Source organism: Tupaia chinensis, unplaced genomic scaffold, assembly GCF_000334495.1.
Source record: "Tupaia chinensis unplaced genomic scaffold, TupChi_1.0 Scaffold140218_1, whole genome shotgun sequence".
Taxonomy (NCBI): domain Eukaryota; kingdom Metazoa; phylum Chordata; class Mammalia; order Scandentia; family Tupaiidae; genus Tupaia; species Tupaia belangeri.
In genome coordinates this window covers 657,219-668,620 of record NW_006200097.1, presented here as the reverse complement: position 1 = coordinate 668,620, position 11,402 = coordinate 657,219, and the positions used below count along the sequence as shown (strand labels likewise).

The 11,402-nt window shown below is 50.0% G+C and overlaps 1 protein-coding gene across 1 annotated transcript in view; it reads right to left on the bottom strand.

The window, feature by feature from the left end:
* The window catches only part of PANX1 (pannexin 1), a gene marked incomplete at its 5' end in the record, with an annotated part of 41,140 nt that overhangs the window by 11,969 nt on the left and 17,769 nt on the right, over positions 1–11,402 (bottom strand). Inside the window, 1 exon segment of the mRNA XM_014593313.1 lies at positions 3,646–3,785. Within this exon segment, the coding sequence (XP_014448799.1) occupies positions 3,646–3,785 (140 nt within the window).

The following is an 11,402-nucleotide window of genomic DNA, read 5'->3' as shown; positions in this document are numbered from 1 at the left end:
GGGGGGGGGGGGGGGGGGGAGAACGAGGATGTTCTTATTGAGGGGCCTGTAACAAGGTCGACAGTCTGTGGCCCCTGAACCACATCTGGCCACAATGTCACGTCTGTCTCAGCAGAGCTGAGGAGCCATGATGGTGACTGCGTAACCTACAATGACAGAACACACTCGACTATCTGGTCCCCTACAGAAATCTGCTGACTCCTGGTCTCGGCACGTGGTAACACCGTCCACTGTCCTTGAGTGTAATCTCACCAGCAGAGAGACACCAAGTGTTCCTTTTTACTTTCTCATTGTTTTCTCATAAATAGCTGCTTCTCTTCCTTTCGATTCCTGAAGGAACCCTTACTCAGTGCCTCTATCCCTCTACTCTTTCCTGGACACCAATGCTTAGGATTAACTTGGAACCCCCAAGTTCACCCTGCTGAAGTATGCACCATGGCTCCCACTGTCCCCAGCAGGTAGCCTCTCCATCTGCTTAGCTTTCAAAGACCCTCTCTAACCTAGCCATTCACTACAGTCAAGCAAGGGCCTGCTGCTCCCAGCAGAACAAAGCTCTCCCAGAACGTCGCTTCCTGGGGCAGTGCTTCAGACCTGGGCCTGGCCTCCTCAGCCTCTTCCTACCTCATTTCCACCAGCATTTGAACGCTCAAGGCCTCTCATATTTCAGAATCTTCCTGGACCCCAAGCCCCGTCACAACTCAGCTCGTTATCCTCTCTTCCAGTTTATCAGGGAGAGATTTTTCTCAAAAAAAAAGGAGACATTCTGAAGACATTGTCTGTTCCCATCATCTTCATTTCCTCACCTCCCATTCATTCTTCACCCACAGCCATCTGGTTCTGACTTCCCACTAACAGTACTTCTGTCGGGATCACTCCCAATTCCGTGAACTCCACTAAGTGTCATTTCACCCTGTGGACTTCACCACTCTGCAAACATTCTTCCAGGGCCAGCAAGTGGCATGGTGGTTAAGGTGCCAGACTCCCACATGGCAAGCCACTGCTCGAATCCCAGACCTGCTTTGCTTTCTCTCTCTCTTGCTCGCTCGCTCTTGCTCTCGTTTTGTCTCCCTCTGGTAAGCATACGTGCCCTATAGCAAATTAATAATAATTAATTTAATTAATTAAAAAAAGAAAACACTCTTCCTTGGTTTCTTCAATAACCACACTTTCCTTCTACCATTCACTGTTCTTTTCTATTTTTACTTTTGCTATAACTAAGAGAGAGGGAGTGAGAACGAGTACTCTCCAAGGGTCCTGAAGCCATGATGCACCCAGCCTTGGCCAGCTCCAGGTCATGGACACACTCATGCCAGGCAGACCTTGGGAGGTCTCTGGGCATGAACCCAGAACCTTCTGATGTGTGTCAGCCTCACAGAGACGCATCTTACTGCTGCACCAGCCACCATCTGCCCCTGCCATCTAACTCTGATGGTTACCTCTACACCTTTGCTTTGCCACTCGACAGTGAGCTCCTTGAGGAAGGGACCAGATACCTGTGGATTTCTGATGTCAGCACACAGTATAGCATATGGTAGGGCCCTGGTCAATGTTAGCTGAAATAACTCGAGAATTTCCAATCGATTTTTTATTTTTACATAGTTTTCAGTGCTCCATATTATCCTAATTTTGTGAACATTTTGTTAATGACTATTATAAATATATGTTTGAGCAATCTACTAATGGATCTCCTGTGGACTGATTCTACTTCTTGTTTTTCTCTTGGTTTTTCTGTATGCCTAGTTATTTCTGAGTGAGTGCTGGATATCATATGTGAAAAACTACAGCAACATCTTAGGCTCTGCTTGCTGTTGCCTTCCTCCAGAGACAGTTCAGCTCCTCACAGGCAAGTCAACCAGAGACACTGGCAATCCCAGCTCTTCTTCATTCAGTCACTTGAAATGTTTCACACCAGCCCTGTGAGGGCTGGTTTAATTCTAGACTTCCCCTTACTCTGAAGGAATGGCCTTTCAGGATCCCCACAAAAAGCCTGAGAGTGTTCATCAGGGTCCTTCCAACATAGCCATTTCCATTTCTGTCCCCCCAGTCCTGTGAATCCATCAAGAGCTCTACCCAACTCTCAGTCTCACTTCCATCCAAACACGCTAGTCCTCTACCAACAGAAAGAGAGCTTCTTAATCACTCATTAATACCAGGTGATTTAGGGCTTAGCCCTCCCACTGCTACCAGATCTCCCCTTCCTTGACTGGAGGGACAAGGGGTTCTAAGTCCAGAGACATGAGTTCCAGTCTGCATAGTTACCAACTTAAATCCTATGTCCCTCAGGCTTCCTCTCTCAAAGCCCTTGTGAAATGCACCTGGATAAAAAATCTGAGTTTATTCCAGCTCTAAAAATGACTCAATTGTGAATGTCCCTGCTGACTCTATGTTAGATAATCCAGAATTATGCATTCTTCTGTAGCTCACCGATGCCTCACCCAGTGAATGATTGATTTCAACTTTCCATTTTTGTAAGCACATTAGAACAAATGGATTCAACTACAACACCATGGATCTAGGCTGAGGGGCAAAGTTGCTCAGCTTCTGGGATGGAGCCCATTTGTACTGAGAATCCTTACTATTTGTTGCCCTGGCTACTAAACTGTGCAAAGCTGACAGGGACCCACCTAATGCTAAGGCTGAAAATCAAAGAGAAAAGCCCAACCCAAATGAAGAGGGGTCACTGCAGCCAAATGCCATATGATAAACAAGAAGGAAAGCAGGCCTGGGTCGTAGCAAACAAGCTGCTCTTTTTAAAAGGACGTGGACTCTGTATCCAGCAGCAAGTCAAAGCAGGAAAGCGAGACCCTCTTTAGCTTTCAGCTTTTCCGAGGCTAAGATGCTATGCGGTCCTCAGCAGATGGCAATACCGGAAGATACCTACACCAGCATTCCACTTGTTTTCATCGTGGACAAAAGAACCACTGGTTGAAACAAAGCCCTACTTTCATAACTGCAGGGAAGACTGAACGAAGCGCCTTCACCACTCAGAATACTGTGCATGAACTTGCCGACTCCAGCCGAGTTCCTCACTGCTGAGCCTTGATGAGGCCCCCACCCCCAACCACAGAGCTCCCTCTTCTCTGCAGAAACAGAACCCAGATATTGGCGTCTCCCTCCCCTGCAGTATCTGGATCCACTGAAGAGCAGAAGAATCTACTCCAAAAGCCGCCTTGTAACCAACACTCCCAAAGGCGTCTGCACCCGGCCTCCCAACATCCCAGTACTCACCAGCTAGAAGCAACCCAACTCCACACAGCATCGTTCTCTAAGGGACCCCATGTGGAGTAGGAAAGGCACCTGCCAAGGACTTATGCTGGGCCCTAGCTCTGTCCCCTACCTGTCACTACACCCATTCAGACATCCCAGCTGCTCTGAGAATCTACTATGGGCCAGATATGTTGGGGGACATTAACAATATGCAGTGACTAAGACACACTGTGCCTGCCGTTACAGAGCCAGTGTTCAAAAAGCGCCTGTCCCCATATGCTACCTGAAGGTGCCAGGCTGAGTCACCTGAGGCTCCTCCTGACTTTACAGTACCACGGTCGCACCATGAGATATACGCTGTATGTTGGCACAGCCTCTCCGGGCCTCCGTTTCCACATCTATCATGCAAACAGATCGGACTAGAAAATGCCCCCTTACCTTATGCAGCCACAGCTGAAGGTTTCCGGAGTCGCTCTGCAGGGAGTCCTTCTGCTGAACGGCGGCCCAGCAGTACGAGTCCACGAAGGCGGCCTGCCGCCAGGAGAAGGAGCTCGGCGAGAAACAGCTTATCTGTGTACCTGGGAGACGGGAGAGATGGTTCCAATGAATGAAAACGCCAGTGCCTGGACGCTGCCCCCATCCTTCGCTCCCAGATGCCTAAGTCGGGAGCACCAGGACAGGTGGGGACATTAGTAAGGACAAAACTCAAAACAAATGCTTGCGTTCATACTGAAGAGGAGGAGTAGAGAGGCATTTTTGGCCAGCCCTGGTCATGACAGCAGCTTGGGCTCGGATGGGAGAACTCCTGAAAGAAGTGAAAGCACCATGCAAAGTAACGACAGGAGAAAAACCGGAACTGAGACTGTCTGAGGTCCACGCAGACAGAGCTGGTTTCAGTCCAGGGTAGGGTGGAGGAAGGTAGGGTGGAGGAAGGGCTGGGTGGAGGTGGGGGACGAGGTTGAGGAGGTGAGCCAATGAGGAAACCTGGGCTGAGCAGCCCTCTCAGAACAAAGACACCAGGAACTTCTAGTCTACAGACAATGCTGAGGGACGGGACGTTTGCCAACAGAGCACTGGACGGCGAGTCAGCAATTCCTCACCCCTTAGAGAAGAAACAGGCCAAACTGCACCCAGGGTTGACATCAGGAAAGCGAATGCTTAACTCGAGATGACAAACCTCCACCAGGAGATAGGCACTGGATAGAAAATGGGAAGACCTGGGTCCCATTTGGGGCTTTGTCATTAGCTTGCCCCCCCCCCCGCTTTTTTTCCATAGGGCATGTGCACTTGCCAAAGAGAGGGAAAGTGAGAAATCACTTTTCCCTGCCCAAGGATGGCCAAGCTGCAATCCCTGCCCCTCTTGAGATTTGGGCATACACTCCTGGTGTGATTTTAAGCCCTCGGGTCCAGGACTCAAACTGCGGTGTCATCCAGTACCTTAACCAGCATGCCACCTGCTGGGCCCACTAGCTCACTCTTCAGGGAAGGGATGCTGGGACTAGAATTGCCCCAGCTAACCAAAGACTGGCTCCCTGTTGAGGCTTCACTGGTCCGTGCTCAGGATTCCCAGGGGCCACTGTGCGGCTCAGGGCTGACACTGAGTCCTCCCTCCTACAAGCAGACAACATGGTGGACAAAGTCTCCCTAGCAGCCCCTGACCCCATGAAGCACAAGTGGGGTGTGTACAGGGGTGTGTGTCACAGGCACAGGGACCAGCTGCTGAGGCCCCACAGCAGACACACTCCCTGCCTCCCACAGCCTGTACAGCATGGGAGTGTGTGAAGTGCCTGGTCTCTGACATGAGCTGCATTCAAACTGACTCTGCCACCCCTAGCTGGGTGACTCACAGCTGCAAGTCATTTGACATTCCAGAGACCAGGCTCTCCAAAAATAGGGCTGCCATTCATACCTACACTACAGACGTACTGTGGTGGTAAACAAAAAAGGTGGTTGCTCCGGCGCCCACTACAGCGTCTGCTTGCTCGAGGTGCATCACATCTTTCCAGATGAAGTTAAGAGCGAATCCTCTATTGTGTCAAAGAGGGGGGCATGCCCGCTCTTCTCCATTCCTGCCCCATGGGGAGGGCATGCCAACAGTGGAAAGACACTAAGCTAGAATTCCCTAATCCCCGGCACTAAACAGGTTTCCAAGGGTCACCTTCCCCTGGAGAGGGGGTGGCCCTGACACTTGCGGTAGGAGAGGGAAATGATGGGGGTGTTGTGGTGTCAGGAGAGTAGATTCTTATGGCATCAGGGGGTGCGTGGGCAAGGCTCTGAACAACCTTCCTCTGCATCAGGCGCCTTTATACCCACAGAAATCAAGGACTTCTCGGCGAGAGCCCTTAGAGAAGATCTCAAAAAGATACAAACACCAGGGGAACCAGCAGTTGGCGTAATGGCTATGTCGCTGGACTCCCACATAGTCGACCGCGGTTCATGTCCCGGACCCGGTGGCTTAAAACTCACGCCGGGCGTGTGTGCGTGCGTGCCCAAGATCCCGAGAGGAGAATGGAGGAGAAGGGATTGCGGCGTGACCATCCCCCCTGGGGGGTGATTTCTCGCTTTCTGTCTCTATGTCTCTCTCTGTCTGTCTGGCGAGCGCACGCGCCCTACAGTGAAAATCTCTAAAAAAAAAAAAAGATACAAACACCAGAAAGTCTTCTGAAATGTGACTTGGGGACAAGTAAGATACTTCACTGTCCCTTCTAATTCTCTTACCCCCTTAAACTTGAGTTCTTCCATTTTATGAGAAACAGATTCATCAGGATGGCACAAGGCCTCGGGGCTCACCTATGCCAACTACTTAGCAGGGCTATGAGAGAACGGAAGTTACACAAGAGGACGAGCAGTCTGGGGGCTGTCAACGGACTTCTGCTACGGTCACTGGTGAGCCACTTGTTTGGGAACATCGGTCCAAACACTCATGTAAATGAACAATGCTATTAGGACGTCATGAAAGCCTGCCTGATCCAGAATGTTCCTTAGGTGAAGTCCTTGTAGTGTACGTACCCAACACTTATTGACATTCTCTTCCTTAAAAAAGAACAAAAACAAAAACAACGCTTCAAGTTCTACCTTGGAATCTCAGGGATCTCTCTCTAGGCAGTGGCAGAAACTCCTGGAACCGACACACTGGGTCGTCAGAAAAGTCATGATTTTTTTTTTCTACATTTTTCTATGCAAAAATGCTTCCTGACTTTTCCACTGACCCAATAAGTAAATTTCTTATTCTGAAGTTTTGTGGGATTAGTTTGTTTGTTTTTGTTTTTGGCTATAGGGTGCATGCACTTGCTGGAGAGACTGTGAGAGGGAAAGTGAGAAGTCACCCCCCAGGGAAGATTGCCATGCCACCATTCCTTCTCCAATCTCTTCCTGGGACTTGGGGCATGCATGCCCAGCATGGGTTTCAGCCCAAACCACAATCAGCCCTGTGGGAGCCCAGTACTGTCACCACACCACCTGCTGGCCTCTAGTCTAACACATCTCAGAAAGGAAGGAGGAAACCATCACATAGTCTAGACAGAGACTGCGGACATGTTCTTTCAGGAGAAAGGACAGCAGGTGGCCTGTACTCACCGGACAGCCCTTTCAAACACCTGCTCTTTTAAGACTCACAACCAAACAGAGAGAGAAACCGTGTGTTCCTCTGACCCCAGAGGAGCTGAAGCTTAGAGCCCGGTAACCCCTGCCCAAGCCGGAAATGGCAGCAGCAGAATGTGAGCCTGTATCCAACCCAGGCTTTTTCAGCCCCTCTGGGCCAGTCCCTCCAACAAGGCCTCACTCAGGGAGGTTCTGGGGACACGGCTTTGTCAGGATGGAGAGGTCAGAGCAGGTGGTTCCTCCAGGTGGCCAGAAAAAGCAGAGCTTCCTGGAAAAGGTCAAGCACAATCCAGGAAGAGAAAAAGATCAAGCCCAGGTCCTGGGTTCCCCAGAACAGACACAGGGAGCAAAGTAATGGGGGCCACGAGCCCGGCAGGGGGTGCAGAGGGACCTGCACAGAGGCGTCTCCCTCAAAGGCACCGGGGCCTTGTGGTCAGCTGCTGTGGGCAGCTGGGGACCCGGGCAGACCTGACTCACTTTGCCAAGTGTGCTTCCGCCCTCCCATCTCGCTCTTCAGAACCGCACTGGCGGCGGGCAGGTCCGTGTTTGTGCGCTGTCCTGGGAGTCTTCCAGGAAGGAGAGCTTCATCTCTCCCGTCTCCCCTTCCGAACTGTTGCCAACGAGTCACCCGAAAGCTAGCTCTGGTCCTGATACTCCGCTGCCTGGACATTTCTCACGGCTTCCCCACCAACCGGGGTCTAAATCTAAGCCGATACTCCATTTGAATTCAATGGCTTTGGCGAGTTCAGGCCCGGTGCACCCCCAGATCTGTGTCTCTCCTCACGCTCTCCCGCTGCCTGGGGCCATCTCTACCGCCCATTGGTTAAGTCCATGGCCATCTACACCATGTGTCTTTCAAAACCAGCTCAGACACCGCCCTCCCTACGAGGCTTCCTCCCCAGGGACCTCCCACAGCACCTAAGTCCACACCGCCGTGCAGAAAGGCGCTGTTACTGTGAAGTACAAATGCCCACGGGGCTCATCTCCTCTAGTAAGAAGTCGAGTCTTTGCAGCAGGAAATGCTCTGTCCTTCTCAACCTCACACAAGGCCCTCTATGAATAAATAAAATCTGTCTGGAGCTTTAAGTTTCAAAGTGCTGTCATAAATACTGTCTCAATTAATGTTCAAGTGTCCCTTTAGGATATCGCTATTCTGGGGCCAGCAGGTGGCACGGTAGTTACAGTGCTGGACTCCCACATGGCCAACCATAGTTCGAGTCCCAGACCTGGCAGCTTGCTTTCTCCCCTTCTCACTTCTCTCTCCACCCACCCCAGTAAGTTCATGTGCCCTATAGCACATTTTAAAAAAATAATAAAATGAAATGATTATTTTTAAAAAATCACTGTTCCATTTGGGAGCTGAGGAAACACGGCCCCTGATATCCTGCAGCTCAGTCCCAGGCTCTGGTACCCTGTGTGTCGGCTGAAAAAATGCACCTGATCTCTGGGACAAGGCCTTAGTAAGACATGCACTGTTCTTCACAACTGTCCAAAAAAGAACAGTTGCAGGTCTACACCAGGGACAACTTCTGGTTGGCTGAGGCGGAGCTGTGGGCTTATGTTTATGTGTCTGGCCAAACACCATAAGAGACCCCAAGAAGGAACTGGGAACCCACTAGGCCCTCTGGAAGGAGTCACCACATCTGCTAAGCAAGGAACCTATACCACAGACATCCTCCCCACCGCCTGCTGGGTACCCCAGCCAGAAGCCCAGGGCGGGCCACCCCTTCTTCCTGAGGGGCCACCTCAGTGGCCCCTGTATGGCCTAGCGCTGAACCTATGGCCAATTCAGAACAGCCAGCCTAGAGAAAAAGGACCCAGGGCCGGAGACAGACAGCTGGAGGAGCTCAGTAACCTGACTGCCGCACATGCGCAGGAGAGACTCTGCCTCACTTTTGGTACCGCCCCCTTCCACCTGCACCTCAATAGCTATGAGGGCTGAGCAAGACCCACTGCCCTGACAAGCACATTCACGCTCCCTCTCTGGATCCTGCAGGAGGAACTTTCACATTTAAGCACTGTGGGTTAGCAGAGAAACCTGGCCTCCTAAAAAGCAATTGAAACTCATCGCCACCACAAGTTTTAACAAAAACCAAAACCCGAAGAGAAATATCTAGTTAACTAGCTGGGAGGGCATTCGAGGAACCTTCAAATGGAAGAGACTAAGACAAAGTCACTGGCTTGTTGAAGAGAAGGCAGGAGTGAGTGGCAAGCAAGGAGACTGACCCTTCATGTCCACTTCCGCGCCCACTGGAAGATGAGGAACGTGAGGCATGAGACCTCATGGCTCTTAGGTTAGGATATGGGACATCAACTCAGACCTGTCTTTGCCTTCCAAACACAAGAAAGAAGAGTCAAAAGGCACAGTTCTGGAGGCCAGTAGGTGGCTCGTGGTCTCGCACTCTCACGCTCTCACTCGCTTGCTCTCTCTCGAGCACTTATGCCCTATAGCAAACTTCTAAAAAATCAATAAATCAATCAATAAGATCAATATTTAAAAAAAAATCTGAAGACTCGGGCCAGGAGGTGGTACGGAGGTTAGGGTGCTAAATCCCACATGGGTGACTACAAGAGTTAAGTCTCGGACCCAGTGGCTTGATAATCATGCCAGGTGTGAGGGAGAATGGAGAAAGGACCATGGTGTGGCCATCGCCCCCGTGGGTGATTTCTCACTGTCCCTTTCTCCGTCTCAGCGCACATGTCCTGTAGCAAACAGACAACTGAAGACTGCTCCACTAGAACTCTCAGTGCAGTGAGGATAGCCATTACAGAGGTCCGTGTAGGAGAATAACCAGAGGGCCGTGGATGTGTGCTACAGAGGGCAGAGATGGGTAGTGGCCAGCTCTTAAAGATGCACACAGAACAGCTACAAAGCAGTCTGCAAGAAGACGGTCTAAAGTACCTTTGACCCCCCCCCTGTAATCAGACTAAATGATCTTTTCCCCAAAAGCTCCACTCTTGTCAAATACTAGCTCCCAATCAGAAAATACAGTAAAGCTGGAAGAATCTAAGCATAACTTCTCTTTCTCAAAAAAAGCCAAATTCACCTTCCCAGCAGATTTCAACCTAAACCCATCTTTAGCTTCAAACACAAGCAAATAAATATATTCCAGAAGTCCCCACAATGTGTCCATTACTGCCCTCTTTTTCCTTTGCAGGAATGACTCCAAGGCTCACTATTTTAAACCAATGAACAAATATGAGTCCTCTCTACGGCCCCTGCTAATAAATAGAATTTTCTTTCCCTTTAAACCAACTTGGTTTACAAGGTGTCTTTATTTCCACAGCGAAGCCAGGCTTTCAAGGAGAACGCATTAGGGCTAACACCTGCTCCTCCGCTGAGACGCGCACGGTCAAATGTTACCTCCTAAAGACATTCCAGGAAGTCCCAGGTAGTTCCTGGTCTGTCCCTGCCGTGCAGAGCAGTCAGTACTGCTTGGTATTTTAGAACGCGTTTTCCCCTGTGAGTCTAACAACTTAGACAAGCTACCATCAGAGCAGCACTGCTCGCCCCAGGCGGAGGGGATAACAGCCTGTACCTGACTGCAAGGACAACGTGGCTGGCCACTGGGCCCCACGGCCTCAGAGAGCAGTCACAAGGCTTGTTTAATTCCCTGCATAATGACAGTGTGCACCACACGGCCTGCTACGAACTGGAGCGGATGTGAGCAGGTCATTCTGAAAGCAGAGCCATGAGGAACCACAGAGCCAAGACTACTCCAGAAGCAGAAGGAGAAATGAGTAGCAGTTTGAGGGATTCCTTTCCTAGGAAGGCAAGTCCAGTCCCTGAACACACCTGGAAGGTCTAGACCACAGAAGAAGAACTCACAGAAGCCCCATGTAAAAGCAGACAGCTGGCTAGCGAACTAAACATCCATGGCCAAAGGACCGGGAGAGAGAAAGTCAGGCACGGGACACCGCGTTGGCATAGCCACAAGCTATTCAGTTGTCAGGAAAGTCATGACATACTTTTCTATGCAAAAATGCATCTAGACTTTCCAGACAAGCGGATAGATATATTTGAATATATATTGGGTCATCAGAAAGGTTATGACATATTTTTCTATGTGTTTCTCTGCAAAAATGTGGCATGACTTTTTGGGTGACCCAGTATTCTTTTCATTTTGGGACTCTAAGATGCCAAAACACAAAGAAAATGACAGAAAATCATACGACAGACATCTAGGAGTTTAAAGCAGTATCAAAATGTGCTATATTGACTCCCTTTTTTATTAAACATTTCATTTTGAAGTTTCTCTCAGGCCTACAGAAAAGTTACAAGACTATTAACGGTGAAATCTCATACACTTGGTGTTGAGAGTCAACCACTGTCAACACTCTCCTACACACACACACACACGCTCTTTCTGTCTGAATCACTTGAGTTGCGGAGATCATAACCCTTTACTCTGAGAAGTGCGTACCTTCTAAAAACATAAATGTTTTCTTGAATAATCCAAAACCAAATCAAACCAAACCTGAAGCCTAGCTGTGGTGTTACACGCCGTGCGCATGGCTGCAAGAGGCTGGGGTACATGGGAGGTCCAGGTTTGGATCCCAGACCAAACTACCCCGGCTGGGCAGGTGGGGGGGGG